The sequence below is a fragment of the Falco rusticolus genome, chromosome 2 (genome assembly GCF_015220075.1).
Source record: "Falco rusticolus isolate bFalRus1 chromosome 2, bFalRus1.pri, whole genome shotgun sequence".
NCBI classification, from domain to species: Eukaryota; Metazoa; Chordata; class Aves; order Falconiformes; family Falconidae; genus Falco; species Falco rusticolus.
Window position 1 is genome coordinate 79,693,585 of NC_051188.1, and position 22,379 is coordinate 79,715,963.

At 44.3% G+C, this 22,379-nt stretch overlaps 1 protein-coding gene and 1 long non-coding RNA gene across 5 annotated transcripts in view; one reads left to right on the forward strand and one right to left on the reverse strand.

The window, feature by feature from the left end:
• Positions 1-10,351, forward strand: part of PDE9A (phosphodiesterase 9A) — a 51,409-nt gene extending 41,058 nt beyond the window's left edge. For 3 of the 4 annotated variants that reach the window (XM_037377799.1, XM_037377798.1, XM_037377797.1), the window contains 8 exons: positions 1,319-1,423; positions 2,568-2,650; positions 3,513-3,669; positions 4,841-4,954; positions 5,617-5,721; positions 7,182-7,310; positions 7,500-7,595; positions 9,291-10,344. In XM_037377799.1, the coding sequence (XP_037233696.1) occupies positions 1,319-1,423; positions 2,568-2,650; positions 3,513-3,669; positions 4,841-4,954; positions 5,617-5,721; positions 7,182-7,310; positions 7,500-7,595; positions 9,291-9,341 (840 nt within the window). In that variant the 3' untranslated portion in view covers positions 9,342-10,344. Of the gene's footprint in view, positions 1-1,318; positions 1,424-2,567; positions 2,651-3,512; positions 3,670-4,840; positions 4,955-5,616; positions 5,722-7,181; positions 7,311-7,499; positions 7,596-9,290 lie in introns of all 4 variants that reach the window. The other variant, XM_037377796.1, reaches the window with a different exon arrangement.
• On the reverse strand, positions 2,666-21,819 carry LOC119143485. The gene is made up of 4 exons (XR_005102725.1): positions 21,735-21,819; positions 20,853-21,022; positions 5,269-5,407; positions 2,666-2,905 (listed from the first exon to the last, which is right to left on the reverse strand). It is a non-coding gene; the product is annotated as an uncharacterized LOC119143485 (long non-coding RNA).
• Positions 21,820-22,379: the final 560 nt, after the last annotated feature.

Below are 22,379 nucleotides of genomic sequence, written 5' to 3' on the forward strand. Positions count from 1 at the left end.
CTGGGATACGCTGGGCTCCAATGCTGGATGTATATGTTACATCCATGCAGTGTTGTACAGTGCCTGGGCATGGCCACGGTTTCCATGTAGAGGCTGTGAGATACTGCCCACCACCTGGAAGCCCTGCTGTCAACCATATAGTTCCATTAGTTATTCATTTTACAATAATGTAATACATTCCTGAAGTCTTGCTGCAGAATAATCTGAACAGCTTTTGCAATGAAGCCCCCAAATATTGAATAAGCATTGAAAATCCACAGTTGTCTTGACCTCGTCCAGAGCTTTGAGGCTTCCTAGAAATCAGGTCCCAGGCTGAAGGGTTTGATCCTGGTGGGGCTTGAGGTTTCTTTAAGTAAATCCACTATTTAGCTGGAGAAGGGGACACAAATTCTGTCCATGTCATTAATTCAGACTCAGTAATGTGTGTAAGGGCTCTCTAGGGTCCAGGCTACAAAGGATTCAGCAGAAGGGGTCCAGCAGTGCTGCTGATGCTTTGCTGTTTTGTGCAGGACAGGATACCCAAGGCTATCCAGTGCATTGGAAGAGTGACTGTGGCATGTGTTAACCCAGCTGTGCCAGCTTCACTCAGCTAGCCTGGCTGACAGGAGCAAGGACACATGGAAAGACAAGCTCTAGCTTGTATTTGTAATGAGGGCACACAGTCAGGATCTGTAGAAAGTTAAAACACACAAAAATCAGTTCCACGTGCCTATATGGCTAAATCTCTTCAATGCTGCCTAGAATAGGAAATCCACACAGGTATGCTAGTGTGTGTGCATTCACATCTTTACTTTGCCAGGAAACACATCCCAAAGTGCCACCTCTGAACATTTGCAAATGAAATAACAACTACAGTTCAGCCTGGAAGTTTTCAAAGCTGCAATTTGCATTCGGCGAGACAGGGGAATGAGGATGTACTTTGAGTTCTTTACACATCCCAAAGTCACCATTTAACCACATCACAGTCTGAAATACAAATTTAGGATTAGAGCACAGAGTCCTATCTCAAGATCGAGATGCACTTGCAGCTGTGCTGGGATGTTTACCCATCACTAGCTGGTATGAGAGAGAAATTGCTGTAAGCTTTACCTGCTGACAAATTCTTGAAATGCAGTGTTCTTCACCATTCCCCAGGTGGACAGGGAGTGTCAGAGGGCCTTGTGCTACCACTCTGTCCTAGCAGAAAATTATATTGGGCTCCATAGGACTCCTGTAGAGGTATACAGTGCTTCCAGGGAGGCTGGGAAGTGTATGTAATCGTTTTTTTATGAGGAAAGAACTCTCTTGTCTCTGACTGTTTCATTCCCTCTCTCTGCAGCTGTGTATTCACGACAATTACAGAAACAACCCCTTTCATAATTTCCGGCACTGCTTCTGCGTGACCCAGATGATGTACAGCATGATCTCACTCTGCAGACTCCAGGTATGCCCCCACCTCAACAGTATCACTCAATTTCATTCATGGGGCACATGTTCGTCCACTAAGCACCATGACACCTGTGCCACTTTCCTTGCAACACAGGCCACCAGCTGGCTAGCAAGTGGTGAGCTTTGCAGTAGCTGCACTTGTTCAGTCCTTGGGGAGAGGAGGAGAGGTGTTGCATTTCCACCACTGGCTGCCCACTCAGCCATCCCATCCTAGACCCAAAAGCACCTACACAGCTTCCTGGGGTTGCTGGGAAGCTACCTTCACCTCCTGGGTATCTCAGATTTGTACACTGAAGCTCTTGTGACATTGATAGCATGAAACATCTATGAATCAGATCCAAAAGCCTACTGAATTATGGTCTGTGGATATAGTCTTCATCCGTGACACAAAATGTTCCCACAAGAGGTTTTCTCCAAATGTGTGCTTGCATCTGGGTCAGCTACTGCAAATAATACCTTGCATGTACTGTACGCAAGATTCACGTTTGACCTGTACTTTCTCCAAAACTAGAGACATAATTTGTTTTCATTGACTGGATGGATAACCTGTGTTTATATATTAATTTAATTTCTGTACAAACCAGATTTTCTTCAGTTAAAAAAACCCCTTTTTACTCCATAGTTAAACATCTTGGTTACTGGCCTAAGTCTATTTTCTTGCCAGCAGGAGTATGAAGAAAAACTTGCTTGAATGGGAGTTCATCCTATTCAGAAGCTGTGAGAATGTAACACTTAATTTTTCTTACTCTTCATAACTTTAGTTAATGGAGAATGCAATGGCAACTAAGCTATCTTCCAGCCCTCCCTTAACTAATCAGGATGCTCAAATGACTTGTAAGAGACTGTACTAATATCTCAGTGCTTTTATATGATCTCTGCAGTGATACCAAGTTTCAAGCAAATTGCCTCCACCGAGCTGCTGTTATTTAATGCAACAAAAGCAAATCTGAGTCATTTTTACTGGAAGGGAAGACAGAATTCTCTTTCTTGACTGAAGTAAATTGATCTGTGGAAAAATACTTCATTTTTCTCAGATTTGCATTTCTCTAAAAAGTAAATGTGGATGTATTTTTTACTTCATTTATGGGGACAGGGGAAGTAGAAATTGTAATACTATGTTTATGTTTTGTATTTTACAGGAGAAATTTTCCCAAATTGACATCTTGATTCTCATGACTGCAGCAGTATGCCATGACTTGGACCATCCGGGCTATAACAATACGTAAGTCTCTCTTGATTCTATTCCCTTAAAATTTATTGGGAAGGTAATACCAGTTGGTATTTTTGGTAGATCAGGTTTTCCTTCTCACAGCTTGAGCTGGTCATGACCTTCCTCAAGGCCCTGATGTTCACTCGCACATGGGCCAAGGCAGAGTTTCATGCAGAAAACTCAGGTCTGGGTTGGGATTGCCAGCTGTCCTTGGCTCTGTAAGGAAAATGCTTTTCCAGATTTCTATTCCAACAGTTCCCCTCACTCCTGAGAAAACAAGGTAAAATGGTTTACAGCTGAGAGAGAGGGCATAAATTATTATAGCTTTATTGACTGAAATGGAGTAATTACACTAAAATGCGAAGGGTGATTTAACTTAAACATTATTTCATAATTATAAATAATGAAGTGCATATTATTCTATTTATTATCATGTAACGAAATTAGAATTGCTTACTGATGGACACTTGTGTGCATGTATGTGTGTGTGAAAAAGAGAGAGAGAATCTACTTTACTTGCAGACATTCATTAAATAACAGTAGAACCTAATTCTGACTTAGATTAGTGAGAATCTCTCCATTGACATTAGTGGGGGTTGACTGAAGGTCAGACAGTTCCTTCTGTGTTTGGTCTATGTCATTTTAAGCTACAGAAATGGTAAAATTAAAAAGAAAAACCTACAGGGGAATAGTGCCTGACATGATACTGAAGTAGTATCTATCTTCTCTAAAAATCTGATTTAGTATTAACAATCAAAAAACAAGCTGCAGCTAGCTGAATAAGTATTAAAAAAATGTAAATAAAAGTAAGGAGCACGGTTTAGAGCAGCTGGTGTGTGTCTGTAGGGGTTTTCATTGTTTTTCTTCACATCAGCTATCAGATAAATGCACGAACCGAGCTTGCGGTACGCTACAATGACATTTCCCCACTGGAGAACCACCACTGTGCTGTGGCTTTCCAGATCATTTCCCAGCCAGAATACAACATTTTCTCCAACGTCGACCAGGACCAATTCAAGCAGATAAGACAGGTATGAATGCTGTTCCCATCTGTGTCGTACAAACTGTTCCTGAAGATGTAAGCATGCACAGACTTCCCTGCCGTACAATGCAAGTGAATCATTCTCCCTAGAGGGTGGGCCTGAAAAAGCCCCTCGCACTGGAAGGATGCAAGAGGGATTCTTGGAAAATTTCCACAGCAGCACTCCCTGGCATGTCTTGCTGTGAAATAATGAGTATTTCCTGATGATTAAAGCCTATGACATTTTGGGGGTATTATTGAAGGAGCCAATTTACTTTAACTGGGAAATGATTAAGCTCTCATGACAGAAGTTTATACTTTAAAAAGAACATTGTATTAATTTTAAGAGGAACTTCAAAATGGAAAAAGATTTACAACAGCAGAGCACTTGTTGGAAGAGGCTTTGGTGGTCTGGGAGTCATCCCAGTTATCTCTGAGACAGTGAGCAATGCTACAATTCCCATTAGAGCACTAAGGGCCACAATTAGGTCTTAGTTCTCATGTTACACCTTCCTCACACACCAAATGAAAAAGCAGACCAGTGTAAGGCTCAGATACTGGTCTGGTTGGAGTTACTGATTCTGCCAGTGTATGGGAAGCAGGCATAAGTCCAAAATTGATAGATCTGTATGAAACCCCACAACTTTAAATTAACCACGTTTTCCCATCACAAACTCTGCCTAGCAGGAAGATACAGAGCTCCTAACACATTGGCTGCATCTGGGTATTTCAAAGCCCTTATTCCAAGGAGGACAAGCACAGAAGATATCTGTATCTACTGATCTCTGTCTCTTCCTAGGGCCACTAAGAGTCAGCAGCAAAACCCATAGTGCTTTCCAAGGAGCCAAAATTGGATCTTGGCAAACAGTGTGGCTTTTAATATCCTGTTGTACCGGGTTTTTTTTTTCATAATTAGTCAATCAGAAAGGAAAAACCTCAATGCCTCTGGAATATCACACCAGTGTTACAGATCAATCCGACCATGATCTTCATATACTGTGAACTCTTTATAATCCTCCTCCAGTCTGCTTGGTAGTTTCAAGTTAGAAACTTCCCCTTTCAGTATTAACAGTGTAATGCATCTGAGGCTTTCTGTGTGTAAGAAAGACCCTACTTTGCTATGCAATAGTAGACTTTGTAAAGATTGTCAAATTAATATGTGACCATGTTTTCTTTGCTAGGGGATAATTACATTAATCCTGGCTACAGATATGGCAAGACATGCAGAAATACTGGACTCTTTCAAGGAAAAAATGGAAAATTTTGATTACTCAAATGAAGAACACATGACCTGTGTAAGGAAGTTTTGTGGATTATTATTTTTATGTGCATAGTGTGAAAGCTTGTAGATTAACATCTGTTTGTTTTGAAACCAAGATTCAATATGCATTATCAAAAAAAGAATCCTTCCTACATCCTCTGCCCCGCCAAAAAGAATTACGATTTGTAAATGCTCTTTATAAAATAGATTAGTCCAGCTTTAGAAATTTAGAAATAGAGTCCCATCAGGAAAAAAACTATATTTACTCTGTCAGGTTGAAATTGTTATTGCCCACTACTGTGGAGCAAATTATCCACAAGAGTACAGACTCTAGTTTCCTCTACTTACCAACCCAGTCATCTTTGATGTCCAGGGAAGTCTTTCCTCAGCTGTCTCTGAATGCTCCACAAACAACTTAATGGCTATTTGTGGCTGAACTTCTTCGTGCAGTAAATAAGCGTACATCCCGCAGCGACACATCCCAGTGCTGCAGACAGGGAAACCAAGGCAGAGAAGGAATAAGTGACTGAAAGAGTGGAAAAGAATCCAGGTCATTTAAGACCTCCAATTTAATCCTAAAATTGTCCTTTCTGTTTGAAAACATTGCCAACCACTCCATTGTAAAGACACAGGTTCTGGATAGCAGAAAAGATGCTGGTATTAAGACTGCAGTATTAAAGTATTATCATCTTTCAGCTGAAGATGGTACTGATAAAATGCTGTGACATCTCCAACGAAGTCCGCCCAATGGAAGTGGCAGAGCCCTGGGTAGATTGCTTACTAGAGGAATATTTTATGCAGGTAAGAATGAGGGAGAGATGCAATTGCACAAATTACTGATCTTCCTGAATTCCAACTCAGCTACAGGTGTCCCGCTATCTGACAGTGCAGTCTAGCCCTAGGATGGAAAGGCTTCTTTTACAGAAAGTCAGAGAAGGATGTCAGGAAGAGAAGCTGTTCAGAAAGCAAGTGAATGCAGCTGGCTACAATTTGCAGATCAAAGACCTAGAAATCCTAATGCTAGCAGACCGGAGCTTGTTCTTTGTAAAGCGGCTGCCTTGCAAGTTTGTTTGACGTATAAATGATTTTTTGAGCCAAAAGGGCAAGAGCAGTGGCAAGAGAAAATAGTTAAGCGAGTTATATAAAATATCACATGGGAATTCATTTAGATAATTTTCACTGCATGTGAATAGTCCCCTAAAGAGAAAACAGAAGACTTGCTGAGGTGTGTCAAGTCAGACTTTAAGCTCCACACACAATTTCTCCTCACTGGATTCCCAGATGAACACAGATTCTGACTGCTTAAAAAAGGATCCCTGGAAGAGCAGCCCTGTGTTGCCTCCAGCAGACAGGGTCCTGAGCAGTGTGTACACTGCAGCAGTAGGATTTCAACCAACATGTAGCTGCAGTGCTCTGAGGAGAAGATGCCAGAGCCTTCTGGTGTGTTTTGTCTATACTTTGATAAGCTGCGCACCAAGGAGGGCATCTCGCAAGAGACAGACATCTCAGATGATGTGTCAGAAAGGCTTCTAGCTCGCTACATCTCCAGCTTCTTACTCAAAATCACACTATCTGTGTGTCTAACTGTTTTGGCCATCCAGCAAAGGCACTATGTCCTGAAACACCCAATAATCAAGAGATAAAGTCTGCTACAGGATACCTTTTTTGCATGCATAGTCTGTGACCTCCTTGCACATGAACCCACATAGAAACAGTGAGTGGTCAAGTACATAGCTTGGTAAACTCTTACTAGTCAACAGAACTATTCTGCATTGACCTGGTTAGCCAGAATTAGTTTTAATCATTAGTAAAGAAGAAGTAGTTGTTTCTGGTTGAATACCCAAAAATCATCACCCTCTGGAGAATGGTAAGGAAATCAAATACCTATTCCTTCTTTTCCAAAGGGTTAAGAGACATTACCACCTTTCTGAATGCTCTGAAATATTTTACGTCACAAGTCCCATGAGTTTGCAAAGGTAATCAGATAGCCTCATTGCCCCATAAGCCTGGAGGTGAACACTTTCATGCCAGTGTTGTACAGAAGTAACTGATCAGAGTTTTCGTTATTCAGATGCTTGCTCTCAACAAAGCAGGATACATTGCCCCAAGGGAAGCATATTGTTATTCTGTGCTATCTTCAGACACTACTGAGATCTGTATCTGAAGGCTACTGCTCTTTAGCTAGTGATCTGCTTGGTACATTACTTTCCTCACAAGCTTCTAGCCAAGATTAATATTGGTTAACTCTGGATTTGTTCCAGAGTGACAGAGAAAAATCTGAGGGGCTTCCAGTGGCACCGTTCATGGACCGTGATAAAGTGACCAAGCCAACAGCACAGATTGGCTTCCTGAAGTTTATTCTCATCCCCATGTTCGAAACAGTAACAAAGGTAAGTCACCCAAGGCCAGAAGCCGAAGTGGGGGTGTGTAGAGCTTCAACATTTGCTCCAACAGGTGTTTAGTTAGCCAGGGAAATGAGGATGTACAGTTCACACCCTGTCTTTCACCCCATTTCTAGCACGTACAAGATAATGTATACAAAAGGATGTATCAGTCTTTTTTCTCTTGTTTTCACTTAGCTATTCCCAGAGGTGGAGGAGGTGATGCTCCAACCCCTTTGGGAATCCAGGGACCACTACGAGGAATTAAAACAGATAGATGATGCTATGAAAGAGGTAAGTGCTAAAAATATCTCTTTGATAAAGTAAACGTTATGGTTGAATAAGTCAAACATTATAATTTAATAGCAGGTTAATTCTGAAATAGTAGGAATGCTTATGGCATAATCATTTTCACAAGAAACTTTCATTATACCTGGCTGGAGAGAAGTGTGTGCCACAAGCACTGAGTGTGCACAAGGCCATGCCCTTGCAGAGTCCACCAGGCACCACACAAGTACAACTGCAGGAAGGGAGCTGCTTGCAAGAGAGGGACCTCAAGACAAAACCCAGAGATAAGCTCCTAAGGGGAGTGCGTTAGCAAAGCATCTTCCTGGAGGAAGCTGCCTTTCCCCAGAAAGGAGTTAGCCCAGGCTAGATTGCGGCAAAATGTCCTGGGGTTGGACAGTTCAAGGCACTGCACCACCAATGCACAAGTTTATTTTCTGGGAAGAAACTTCCACTCATGTGTCTATCATCAATGATGTGTTTGAAATTTTATGAGGAATTACTCTCTCATACACAGCACCCAGTAAGATTAAACACACAACCAATGAAGCCATTTTAAGGCCCAGGCTGAGTGAGGACCTCCATTTACAGAGTGTCTGTCATTGCAAGGCTCTCTTGTGTCTCACAAGTCAGGCTTAGGGGAGGTGGGATATAAATGTGACCACATTTGTTGTCTCCAGCCGTTGTCTGCATTGCCTCAGGAAACTGGCAGGATGGACACCAAGGCCAGGCCCTGGGAGCAGGTGCACTGTGTCTGCAGGGCGGCAGCCGGCATGCTGGCCTGGCTCCCGCAGCACCCTGCAGCCTGCGACACTGAGCCTGCATGCCTGCCTTGCATGCCTCTTTGAGCACTTCTTTTCCCTGCCAAGGACGGTGACAAAACCTGTCCAAATGGCATTACAGTTTAAGGGTTTTCTGACATGAACAAATAAATCGTGTAGACAGGATACTATCAGTCACTCTGTCATTAAAATAAACCGGGATGTGCCCTGAAGCACTAGTTGTGCTGATATTGTTTGATATGTGGGAAATGAAGGTTCAGTCACTTGATCATCCTTGGCTGGATGAGTGAAATGGTAGCTTTCTGGGGTAGCTTCCACCTCCTCCCAAGTGCTTTGGAGGAAAAGCCCATCAGCAGCAGAAATACTAAGGTTGGTTAATCAAAGAGCACATGCTCTGAGGGCACGAAGTTATAGAAGAAAAAAAAGTCTTTTTGGCATTCTTCAGTTTAGAGAGGAGCATTTCTTGAAGAAGGGAAGAAAAATTCAAATATGACTGCCAGACTTTCTGAGTCCTATTAATCTTTGAAATTGAGCTGAGGTTTTACTTCTGGTTTAAAGAAGCAGTCAAAACAGAAGTTTTATACAAACTGATGGAGATTTAATTATGGTGTATTGGCACAAGAGGTCTTAGGAAAATGGGAGCTGCCTGCATTCAGAAATATCCTGAAACAAGAGGAGTTAGTCAATAATCCAAGAGCCTAGCATGGCAAACGATGAGAAAGACTGAGTTCTGTTTACTTAGGACATACATTCAGGGCTGTTTGGATGAAACAGTGCCTGGGATATACCAAGCTGCTGCCTATTATTTCCCAACACATGTTGCACATGCCTTGTGGAGAGATGAGAGTTCAATTCACAGCAGCAGTGGAAAGGGGCACTGTGTGAGTCAGGGGTGTTAATCCTGCTTTGCTTTTCATTTTAGTTGCAGAAAAAGAAAAGTGAAAGTTTGACCACCAGCAGTACTGAAAAGTGAGACGAAAAAGTCTTTGAACAAAACGTAAGCCCTAAGGTTATTCTGTTTTTGAGAAATGCTGTATTTGCCAAACAGATGTGGTGGCTACATCAAAATCCAACTGGGACCATGTACATGGAAATGTGGCAGGTACGGATGCCCTGCCTGCCTCTCTGCCTGCCTGGGCACCTTGTCTGCAGCCTAAAGCCTGCTTACACAGATGCTGCCACCGTTGGGCACCATGGGCTCCCCATGCTCTGGCATGCCCACCACAGCCCCTCTAGCCGGGCTTCCCCTGCAGACATTGCACCGGTTGCAGCATGGCTCAAATCTTCAAATTTGCCTTTTGGTGACCACGCTGACTGCAGTCTGTAGAGGCAAAGTGGAGTTTTGCTAAGGAGCCTTTTCTGGAAAATGATCCACTGGCATCCAAAAACAAAATAAAAGAGTTGTTTTAGTCAAGATACTATATATATATGTGTGTACAGCAGTATGCTAATTACAGCATAGTTTAACAGATGCTTATATCCTGACAAGGGCCCTGGCATATATTTTTGTTTGCTTAGTAGGCCCTAATGACACATTTCTCTGTGTTATTCTCTGAATTTTATAGTGTTCACAGTACCTTCAGAGGTCCACATAGTGGATGCAATTTTATTTTTTTTCTACACTAGAAGAAATCATAAGAAACTTTAGTGAGTTTGCAGGTTTGCTTTGTGTCCTGGTACAGCTAGATGTCACAGGATCCTTCAGCACAAGCAAAGAAGGGAGCACAAAGCTGAAACCACTGTACAAACATTTTTTATCCTTGTGGAGGCAAAAAGCAACAACAAGAAAAATCTTCAAAGATGTACAGATTTTTTTTTTTTACTTTTAAACTGATCTGCTAAATTATATATTCTTCTACAGAATAAGGTGTTGCACTTGTTTTCTTTTGCGTCTGTGTTCGCGTGAGAACTGTCTCTGTTCCTAAAGACAAATGTTTGCATAATGAATACAAGGTAAGGGGCTGTAAAGGAGTGGGGAGGGTTTGTTCTCCTGAAGAGGAGAGGCTTTAGAAACATTTTTTTGTGTGTTATACTTGCATCATAAGAGCAACACCAAAAGAGCTTCACTTCCAGTGATGACTTTGTAAAGTCTGGGAGCCAAGCTCTGCCCAGAGTTGCAGTCATGCAAACGAGCAGCAGACAATGCTGTGACTGACTCCTGCGCACTGTCTCACCAAAGAGGAGGCCAGAAGAAATCCCCCTTCATTGTGCCCATGAGAGGCAAGTCACAGCCAGGCTGCTCACCTGCTCCTGGTTTCTCCCACGGGGGAAGGGTTGCACTCGCTGGGGGTTTCAGCAGACAGGATCAGTTCCTACCACGGCATGGCTGCTGAGACCAGTGGTACGCATGCACCATGGCCTGCTGGCACCCCCCACACTGGCAGCCGTAGGCATACAGCCAGCAAAGTGTAATGCGTGCTGCTTTGGTTCTCCTTGGCTCAGTTCCTAAGGCTGCCCCATCAACTTTGCTAGGTGTGTTAGCAATAAGGGTAACACTAGTGCTATGCCTCTGTAAAATCCAAAGCCACATGTGCTGTCTTAGCTTGTTTTTCAGAAAGAGATGAGCAGGTGGGGGCCAGTCTTGCCCCTCATGACCCAGGACACACCTTAGGAAGCTTAGCCTCTCTGGCCAGTGTCTAGCACCAAGCTCACCTCTGAACAACAAACTCTGCCTCCTGCTATGGAAATTCGGATTTATTCTCCTGTTGTTTCTGTACATTAATTCCAAGCTTAGCTCTTGTCTCTCCCCCAGTGCCATTTCCCATGTTTGGTCACTTTCTTTTGCACAAAACTGTATTACTTCAGCTACTGTCCACTCTCTCAGGGAGATCAATATCACCTGAAACATCTATCCCTCTCACTATTCCTGATTGTGCATTTCCAGAGACCCAAGGCAGATTCACAGCTAATTCTCTCTGCTTGTGCCTCTTTCTGCTCAAGCTGCCTCCTCCTTTAAACAGCTTGGGGTTGGGGGTGGGATTAGGCTTTCTGCTCCAACTGGAAAAGGCTTTGATCCCTGGGTTTGAACAGTCCTGGGGGACCCCAAGGGAGATGGGAAGATCCAAGCACAGGGTCAGATCTGAGCTACACAGACATCTTCATGAATGGGTGAGCTAAACCCTAGTTTTGATTAACCTCAAACTTTCGATGCCTGAAATTTGGATCTGACTTACGTGGTTTGGGCCTTTTTTCTGTACTAAATCTTACAATTCAAAGTACATTGTGACCCGGATAGTTCTGCTGTGGAATTCTTCACTTCTTTTTCCCAAGTAAATCAAATTTACCATCTCCATTCAAGCGGATTTCTGTCACAAATCAGCTCCCAAAGCAGATGAGCTGTGCAGGAGCTATGAACAATTGCTTAGGATATGCCAAGTCCTGCACTGAGCTTGTTACATGAGATGAGAAAACCTGCTATAGGAACCTGACTGCACCCTCCTTCCACTAAAACTGTTTAAGAGTTAGATCCTGATATGAAGTTTTCTTTCAGTTAGAAGGATTTTCTCTAATCATAAACCCTCATCTAACAAGTATTAATGCATGTGCTTAACTTCCACAAGCCTAGTCATGGACCCTGGTGTACAGTAGCTAATTGCATAGTACAGGCTCCTTAGCTTTCTCTAATTGAAGTTCATGGGAGTTGTTTGAGAATTCATGGTCCTTAGTGCTTGTTTTGGCTTGTTTTGGCTCCATCATTTTTAAGAGCAAGAAAACTGTTTACTGGAGAGAGATGATCAGAAGACATTGGTGAAATCCCACTGATTTTACTGGAGCTGCATCAGAAACATGGAGAAGGGAATGCAACTTGTCCTCAGGGCTGCACCAGTGATTGTCATGATGCTATAATGTGCTCTGGGGCTTATTGAAAGAACAGGCAACATCCAGACTGCTATTCACAGACAGCTGAAAAAAAGACCACATTCAATCACCACCAGCTATTGGTATAAACAGGAATACCACAGAATTTTTTAATCTCATTTGCCTTTGTAATATTCTATTTCTAAGAGACAATCCTCTGAACATATGTTTAACCAAGGGGAATGCAAGGCATTCTCTCATAATTCTAGTTTCTTATATTTTTTCCATAATATTTGCTGATGTGATTCATATGCAAATTAACAGATTTGACAGTCTTGGCAATCAGCCCATTAAAATGTCACACATTTCCAAGGTGACATTTTAAAACTACACTTAGTATGAAAATGAAGTTTGTTGAGGCAGCCAGACAGATGTCTCAAGTGTGATTTAATCTTTTCTCTCCCTAATCCAAGGAATAGGAGTGAATATTGTATCTCAGTGTTGTTTATGGTAGGTGCCTTACAAAGAACTGTCTGTGATCTGTTTCATGCAACTTTTCAGCATCACAACAGTGCCACATGCATCCCAGCCTTACATTGCTAATCCTTTACTTGTGACCAAAGATGAACATGAAACAGGCTGTAACTATTCCATGCCATTTAGCTTGTAAAACTAATGATGAGCCCTGGGATTTTACTTCTTTAAAAAAAAACCAAACAACTATGAGATCCCACAGCCCCATACTCACTTCATTTTTTAGGATGGCTTTCATAATCAGATCAAACTAAGGCTATAGTACAACTGCATGTCTTGAGAAGGAAACAGCTTTTTAAAAATGTGAATACCCCCACAGCAGCCAATTTGCAATGAAAATTTAGTGTGTGTTAAATACATAGGTTATGTAATGCCAAAGAAGTATCTGTGCATGGAAATTGTTAATCTCAGTGCTGCCTCTGAGCAGCAATAATAACAGCATCTGTTCCATGTGAGAGAGAAGCAGAGTGCTGGTGTGGAATATGAACCCATCAGGAGAAGTACTGTCAAGCAGTATTCAATTTTCCTGTTTAAGCAGTGGGTTTTTACTGCAAACTGCCCCTTCTCTCTGGAAACAACTGAAGAACAAGTCTCACCTTTGTGCCTGGTTTGTTGTGTTAAGAGCGTACACACATTGTATTCTCCTTGTCATATTGTTCTGTTCTGTTGTGAACGTTTCTGTGAGAAAGCAGACATGGTGGGGCAAATCACCTACCCTACTAATGCAAAATCTCCCCATATTTACCTCTTTCCCACACCATCATCTCCTTGATTTCCCTGTGGCAAGGCAGAGTATAAAACACAGCAACATCCTGTTAGAGACAAGGAGTACTCAAGCCCCAGCCTGCAGGAAGGATATATGTGAACGGACAGCCTGATGCGGGGTCATCCAGCTGCTGCTTTGACTCCCAGTATAAAAAAAAAAAACCAAACTACTTTCCAAGAGGTTGCTCTGGAATCAGGCACATCCCAGCTCCAGGCTGTGGCCCAGAGGACACCATGCAGGCCCTGCCCTCCCGAACCACCCTTCTGTATGCACAACCCTCTGCCATGCAGCACCCTTGCGACCAAGGTTGTTCAGTGCCAGCAAAGTGAAGCAAAGACTTATGAAGTATATTTAAAACAGCTTGGATTCTGCTTTTCTAGGCAACAGTCCAGTGGGCGAGCTCTCCTTTCTCTCAGCTCTGCAGGGGAGTGCCTAGGCAGATGTAAAGTTTGTACTATGAAAAACTGGTGCATTGGAGGCCTGTGTGTGGGTCCTATGATAGCACAAGAAACCAGTAAGTCTTAATAATAAACCTGTATCTGCCACTGGCTTCAAATACCCTCTATTTGTCATCAGGTCATGACAGCAAGTCATCAGGCCAGGGCTTCCCTCTCCTTTCAAACAGAGGGACCCACCTCTGTAAAGCACCTTGTGGTATTCGGATGTAAAATGCTCCTCACTGCAAGAACCAACAGTTACCATTTCCAGAAAATACGACTTCATGGAAAATTCTGGCTAAAATACTTATTAGATGTCCTCATAAATGAAGAAGCTCTAACCAACAAGTCAAACATCTCTTTCTTCATGATCATGTTGGAGTAGATCTGGCTCTTTGCTAGTGAGAAGTCATACTTTTTACTATCTCACACACACAAAAAAACCTTTCTGACTATTTTGGCACATAATCAGGAATTACAGGTGTACTCAGGCACATGCACATACACAAAATGGCTATCTGTAGACATTTTTGTATTACAGCTCTTGGCTTTTTTGCAAGACAAACTTAGAACCAGGAGGGTTTGGAAAGTGTAAACCACTCTTGTCAGAGCCAACATGTGCTATAATGTCTCTGAGGAAAAATCTCTGTTTTCCAAACTGTGTGGAAGCACATTTACTGCCTGGCTGACAGACCCGGCAGATCCTCTGCCCTAAAGGAAGCTCCAAGGTGACAGGGACTTGGAGCAGCTCTATGTGTTTCTAGATGAAAAGAGCTTGCTGTCAGCCTGCTGATGGTGTTCTGGGCTCAGGACAGCCGGGATGTGCTCCAGGTTGAAAAACACAACAAGAAAATCAACACAAAAACATACAAATCCTCCTCAAATCTGTGTGCCCAAGCCATGCCTTCTAGCATGCCCAGTTAATAGCTTCTCTGGTTAACCCCTGGAAGCCAGCTTGTCCTGCAGTACTTGTGCTACTGGAGAGCTGCCAGGCTTTGCAGCCACCCCACAGCACACAAGGATGCTCTAAAGCACTTGTAACTAACAGGCTCATGTATGAACAACTAAGCTATAAACCATTAGATACGCATGCATCTCAGTGGAAAGGCAGATCCAGAACTGCCCCTGGCCTGGCCTAAAGCAGGAGAGTATGGCAAGCCAGAGGGATAGGCAGCCAGCCCACCACATGGTATGGAGACATAACATCCCAGTGTAATTTTTCAGCCTCAGATATTATGGGATTTTTCTCAGGCTTTCCCAGACAGGTTTAATGTTTGGGTATGCATGGCTTGCTCCTGACATGGTGTCTCCAGCTGTTCGTGTGCTGCCTGACTGCCCCTGCTCCCCACATCCAAGAAGTGAAAATGTGCCCCCAACAAAGGACTGTTGGCAGTAGAATTGTTGGGCTCTGAGACTGTAGCTTTTGTGCCCAGCCATGACCACCTCCGTGGCCAGCATCGCCAGGGCTTCAACATAAATGCAAATGACGAGCAAAGTGATGGCCACACAAACGGGACATGGGCTCTGAGGCCCTCCTGCTCCTTCTAGCTTCGTATCAGGGAAGCTGGTTGAGGTTGTTCTTTTTCTTTTTGCGGGGGGGGGGGGGGGGGGGGGGGCGCAGGGCAGGGGCTGACTGGGTTTTTTTCTAGCACTTTTCCATCCTGCAGCACTTGGTCTGCTTTTCAAATCAACATGCTGGAAACATAGCAGCCATGTTTGCTTACCACGGCACTGAGTGCCTGGCGACCAGCCGAGCTTTCTGTCACACAAAAGCCGCCTTGTCAGGCCTTCACATCTGGGGCCATGTAAAATGGCATTGGAGGCTGAAATCCCCTCTTGTAGTTTAAATGTAAACGTTGCCTACAAGTGGGCCCGTGGCTCCAGAGGGCACGTGGTGATGCGCTGTGCAGGGTGGAGCGGCAGCCACCCAGAGAGCGCAGGGACGGTGGCAGCGCAGCCCTCGCCATGGGCACCGAGCCCCTGGCAGACCGCAGGGAGCAGGCTGCTGGCCCTGGCCGAGGCCCTGAGCCACCATCAGCGCCAGGGCACCCCCACAGTCCCCAAAGGAGGAAGCGGTGGGGAAAGCGCGGGCAGCCTGCCTCCAGGCCGCCATGGGATTTTTTCGGCTGCTGACCCCGGCCTTCCCTCTCAGCCACGTCTGCCCCCCGCTGCCCCACCGTTTTGTGAATGAAGGGAAGGAGGGTGGCAGTGGGGAGAAGCCCTCTGCCAGCCTCCTCGTGGCTTTGGGAAAGATGTTACAGGTAGGACAGAACAGAAGAGAACAGAACAGAATAGACTATTTCAGTTGGAAGGGACCTACAACAATCATCTAGTCCAACTGCCTGACCACTTCAGGGCTGACCAAAAGTTAAAGCATGTTGTTCACCAAATGCCCCTTAAACACTGACAGGTTTGGGGCACTGACCACCTCTCCAGGAAGGTGCAAAGATTTTCCATTTTGATAAGCAAATTTCCCACCCTCAAAAATTTTTCCTGTACTAACTTGAAAGCTTGAAATCTCATTTAACTACAAAAGCTTCAGGTAAATGAAATGAACACTGACAGCAATGCTTATGTGTTCCTTCATTTTTGAGCTATTATTTCCCTTCCAAAAAACTTTATTAATGCAGGTGAAGTTATTCTTGAAACAAGCAAGCCCATAACGTCCCTATTAGAAATGTTTTCCACTATGTTTCCCTGCCCAGCTTTGAAACAACCTGCCCAATTTGACTTCAGCCCACAGGCAACACCATAACAGCTTGCAGCCATGGCCAGGAGCCCTCTTCTGCCTGCCTCGGGCCCCGGAGGCAGAGACACTGCAGGTCAGGCCAGGGGAGCTGCGCCTTGTGCACAAGAGGAGGCCGGTGCACCCCAGAAAGCAACGAAGAGCCTGGGGCAGGCACTGGTGTCCTCAAACCATGCTCACACTGGGAGTATGGCGCCTCCTTCCTCAGCGGCAGCTGTTCTACCACAACTTCCCAGTGCTGTCCAGGGCATCTGGACTTGCATGGTGCCTCCAGGGCTGGCCAGCAGGGTTTGGCTGCAAGGAGATAGCTGCTTATCTTGGGGAAGAGCTGAAGAAATATGTTCCTAAAGGTTATAGGATAACAAGTCTAAAACACTGCGTGCTTCAGAAAGTTCACCGGGGTGATGTGCCATAAATGACAATTTCATTTATTCCAGGCTGTATTTTTTTCCCTCATTCAAGACTTTGATCCTCCTCATCATGCTGGCTACTATGTGTGTTGCCAAGGGCAGAGCTCCTGCTGCAGTGACTCATCCCAGCTCCTTTGCTTGCAGAGGACATGCCACTCACTTTAGGAAAGGTGAGCCAAGGCTGCATCATCCAGAGCTGGTGGAAGCTGGCCATGCTTTGCTAGAGAATGGTGGCAAGTTTCACCTCCATCTGGAAGGCAGCCTGTGTCCAGGGAGAACCTGGTTTGTAGGACTTCAGTAGATAAAAAGTACAGGAATCTCCCCTTTATTTCTAGTGTTTCATTTTATCCTGCCAGCTGTTTAATTTATTCAGCCCATATGGTGATTTATTCATTAACCTGTGCCTCATGTTGCCATTTCCACCCATGCAGAAAGCATCAGCTGCTGCCAATCGCTACACAGTGCTAAGCACCTTCATGAGAGACTGGGCTATGTCAGGTCATCCAAATTCATCCACTGGCAAGTGCACTTAAAAAGCAGTGAAAATGCATTCCTATGCCTACACCTTATTTTATCTATGTATTTATTTAACTATTTTGACTAAGGAGAAAATTGTGAATACTAAGCTAGTGGCACCCACAGTTTTGAACTGCACTGAATTATAAACATTCACATAGCTTCCTTTAGGTGTTCTACAGAATCAAGTTTTAACATGTGTCTTTTGCAGGAAAATACATAAAATTAAATTCAAAAGGTTGCAAGCTGATTAATATTCAAAGTTTGTACCAGTTAGTACGGTAAAGCTCGCTCTTTCAAACATGAACTATGCAGAGTAAGTCAGGATGCTTACTTTTTTAAAAACTGAGATTAAATGCATTATTTCCAGTGTAATAACCTTATAGTACCTCTGAATTTATCTCTAGGACAAAGGTCTTTTCTCATCCCAGTTGTTAAAATTTAACTAGGAAGACAATAATCATCCTGAAAGACACATTGCACATGGAGGGGGGTTTGGTCGCGTGACTTACAAGAGGAACTCAAAGTTTGCAGAGAAAGAATAGTGTTTGCAGACTGTAAAAGAGAGTAACAGCCCCTGGGATACTCTTTCAGAAAAGAGGTGAATCCTGTGCTGCACTGCACAGGAAGATTTGTTCCCCATACGGTGGGGTCAAAATCAAAGCCCATTTGCCACATAGGGTTTGCCTAATTTTTTTAAATTTCTTTTTTGAGACCTGTCTTGTTTAGAACTCAGTAAAAAGTTAGTTTCACCACCGTAACTTATATCAGCATTCACCCCCTGAATGTGCATTTACACAGTGCAGTCTTCCCAAAGCTGTGGGCAGCTGCCTCCAACTAGTTGCCTGGAAAATCAGCTTCTCTGTAAACAAGCCAGATAATCAAGGGCAGATAAAAGTGCCTGGATTAGTCCTCTGTGCGTATGCACATGCTGCCTTTACTCTACTATCCCAACTGTTGCTGTATTTTTACCACCCAGTGACTGGCAGCATAGCCACAGGTGCTCTGTGCTGTGGTGCTCCCCATTCCTCCCTTGCCCAGAGGAGGAAGTACCACAGTGGGCATCAGAGGGTGATCTGCACCCAAACCCTTTCACCATTTCCCTCAGCGCACAGCAGGAGCCTTTTGGTCTGCAACAAGGGGAGTTCATGTTCCAATCTGCACTCCCAGCAAAGGCAGCCCTCTTAAAGCACCACAGCTGCATAGCTCACTTTTTTTGGGGTGGTAGACATGGCAAGGACCAAGGCACGATACCACTAGGGATGTCAACATGGCTGTGACCTTGCTGTCAACACTAACACATAGGGAAGCTGGCAGCTGCCAGGACAAGTTAGCCACTGCAGTAGGGCTGCAGCTATAGCAAAAAGGAAGAGCAAACCTGCAGCCCTCAAATCCCCATCTCACACCCCTAGCTTCACCCCCCACCTTCCTAGAGGGGGAAGGGATCCCAGGTTTGAGGCTGCAGATGTCTGCTCTGCCAGTGCTGCTAAAACCAGAGGGTATCAGGCTTAGGAAGGGCAGTGGAGTCTCTGCTGAGGACCTCCTGTTGCGTGGGGTCCACACAACACGCACCTCCCACAGCAGCGGAGGAAAGAACTGGCATTGCAAAGCCAGAGGGAGACAGGACATTGGTACCCCTTACCTGGGTTTTGCATGTAAAGAATAAAACTCAGGATTGTGCCGGCCCCAACTAAGGAACAAAGTGCCAGGCAACCAATGCAGAAAATAAGAAGCACTGGTCACCTGAACACAAGAGTTAAATGCCTTTGTGCTGTTGGTGTATTTTTAAAGTTGCAATACAGCATTTGACAAAGTAGGTTTGGCTGTTAGATTTGCATGCAAATTTGCATACTGGCCTCATTAGACAAAATTCCAATTAAACATTCATGCATGCAAGAATGGCAGATGGGCCAGCCTAACAGGTATACCATTTTACGCTACGTGACAGCTGTAGAGTTTACATCAGACATGATTATGCCCTCTTCTGCTCAATTAGGGGTTAATTAGCCTGCATCAACTCCATCCATCTCCCACACTGTCCAAATATGACACCTTTTATCTTCTCCAGTTTCTCATTTTTTCAGAATTACATTATCTACTCTACTCCATTAAGAACCCCTTTTTAGCCCATCTAAATGTATTCTCATGTACGTAAAAGCAGCATAATAACAAGGAAACATATAGAAACCTGACATTTCTTTTTATGTTGGTACTTACTGTTCAAAATGTCCTAGAAGAATATTAATTATGTCCGCCTTTCCACAGGTGAAAGGCACTGATCATTTGAAAGGACTCTCCATCTTCAGAAGCATGCTGCACCAAGCAGGCCGTTCCATTATCCTTTCACAAAACACATTGAAATCCCTTGTATGACACCCACTTCAGTCTCCTCACTTCCAACTGCACAAGCATTGTGTTAAAGAACTGCCAAAGGAGGATCAGAGAAGAAAATCATGCAGAACTTTTACATTTTCTGATCCTTAAGGATTTAGCAGGATGGGGAGGATAATAGCCACTATTCTCAGTGGTTACATGACGCTGGCAATAAACAACTTTTGTAACTATCAGATGTCTGTAAAAGCCCCTGATCACTACACACGCCTCTGCCAGGAATATGATTCTGTAAATAATGTGCATCAGCCACCCACAAGGTCCAGCTCTGAGTGGTCCCACAGGCGCAGCCACCAGAAAGACAAGGAAGCTGCATGGCCACTAAAACCAGAACAGTTAAAGATGGAGCCAATGCTTACCCCCCTAACGTTGAGACTACCATGATTTTTTTTCTAGTATTTCCTTCTTCAGTTGGCAATTTTACAGTAATCACAGATCCTAGTGAGTGTTTCCAGTGTGAATCATCCCAAACAGGTTTGGCTCAGTTGCAACCCTGACCTCAAATCTTAGACTATGTCTATCAAAACTAAACACTGTTTCTTTGTTCTAGCTCTAATAAGGACACTTCTACAGTGGTTATCTACATGAGTACGTCAAACAGTAACATTTCACTGGAAGCCTCTCAGTTTAAAATTCATCCAGCTTTCCCCGGGGACAACCATGTTCCACCAGGAAACATCTATAAGCATAAAATGAAAATGGGAGAAGTTGGAGTAGATGCCACTAATTCTCTGTTCACTTCTAATGTCACATGCTACTTTCTGCTGGAAGACTTCATACCACGGTAGCCCCGAATTGCTGGGCAGTCTGCAAATGTTAAGAGAAGCATAGTTTTTACCTCAGTGAGTTGACTGTATAATCTGAAATGGGACATAAATTAACTTACATGGTGTAATACACATCCTAGGATGAGCAAGCAGATGATCGAAGCACTCTGATGATGCTGAATGTTCTGCAGGGACAGCAAACTCCTCCCACCCTCATTCCTCATGTAGCTCCTACTCATTAACCTCTGTGTGAACACAGTGCTGATGCCATCTTTGGTCGCCAAGAGATCTGTGAGAGAAGTCAGGAAATTCATAGGGGTGCAAAACACTAATTACATTTCTCCAAAATGAAGTTGCCAGTGCAAACTCATCTGCATTTTTTCAGCTGAAGTTTCTTTCTTAACTTGTGACAGCGATGGTTACAGCATGTTTCTTCTGCTGTCGTTCAGGAAAGATTTGCTGAGTGCACCAGTCCAACACATGTCTGTGTATGCAGGGGCTGATGCAGCTCCTCTGCACCTGGACAGAAGCCTGTGAGATAACTCTGTACAGAGGTGATCTGTTTGCTTCTCAGAGGAGCTTGGCTGAAAGGTCAGATCTGGAAAGACTTTCCCTTCTTCCCCTAGATGTTGCTGAGCCTTGTGTTACTCCTGCATGTTCAGCTTATCTGTTGATTTTAAATTAGGATCATTTAGATATGCTTTCCTTCTGAATTACATCGTTTTATTGTAAGTTGATGGGCTGAATTGGGAACACTGTGCTCAGCTCAGCCAAGTGCAGAGAGCCCATTAAATTCACGGGGACAAAGCAAAGCACACTGGGGCAAAAACCAGGCTGCCTTTACCCTTCCCAGGAAAGACTTTTCCTGTAAAAGGGGGTGTACTTGACTAACCAGAGGCATGTGAGCTGGAAATCAGTGACTACTGCTGCCAGAGGAGCAGAGCAGAAATGTCATCGCAGGGCCAAGCTCACGCGCTTTACTGACTTACGCGTTTACTTACTTTACTTACTCCTGGGTGAGTAAGGGCTCGTTGAAGTACCACTGGCTGCAGGGGGGGGACAGCTGTGTCTCTCCCAAGAGGAGCTGGCTTTCCTCCTGCCAGGGCTAAAAAAAAAAAAGCAGTCGGTGCTCACAAAGACTAAATTCCCTTTGGTTTGAGGCCCTGAGGGACCTCATTCAGCCACACCAGACTGGGCTGAGTCTACATGATATGTAGCAGGCAGATAAGAGCTTTCTCTGTCCCGACAGGAGCCCTGGGTGTGGGTAGTGGCTGAGCAGCTTTAGATGGCACACTGCTGAGAACCGAATGGACCAGCTCAGGAGCAGCACTGCCAGTAAAGCCTGAGTGCAGACTGGCTTTTCTAGCATCTGCTTCTGCCGAAGTCCTCCACGGCTTAGAGGTGGCCAGGGTGGGATCAGCTCCCAGCCTCAGTGACACTATCTGCCTGCCTCCTCTCCCACAGCTCAGGAGCAGGAAGAGGGCAAAAGGAAGCTAGAAACACAGTCACAACACTTGCTTCTCTCTGTGTCCTCATGACAGCCAGCACCCTCAACTTGTCAGCATGTCTTGGTGTATTTACCTTTGCCAGGCTTACTCCTGCAGGTCTGCTGTTATGAAGTGGAGCTGACCAGCAAGGGCAGTAGA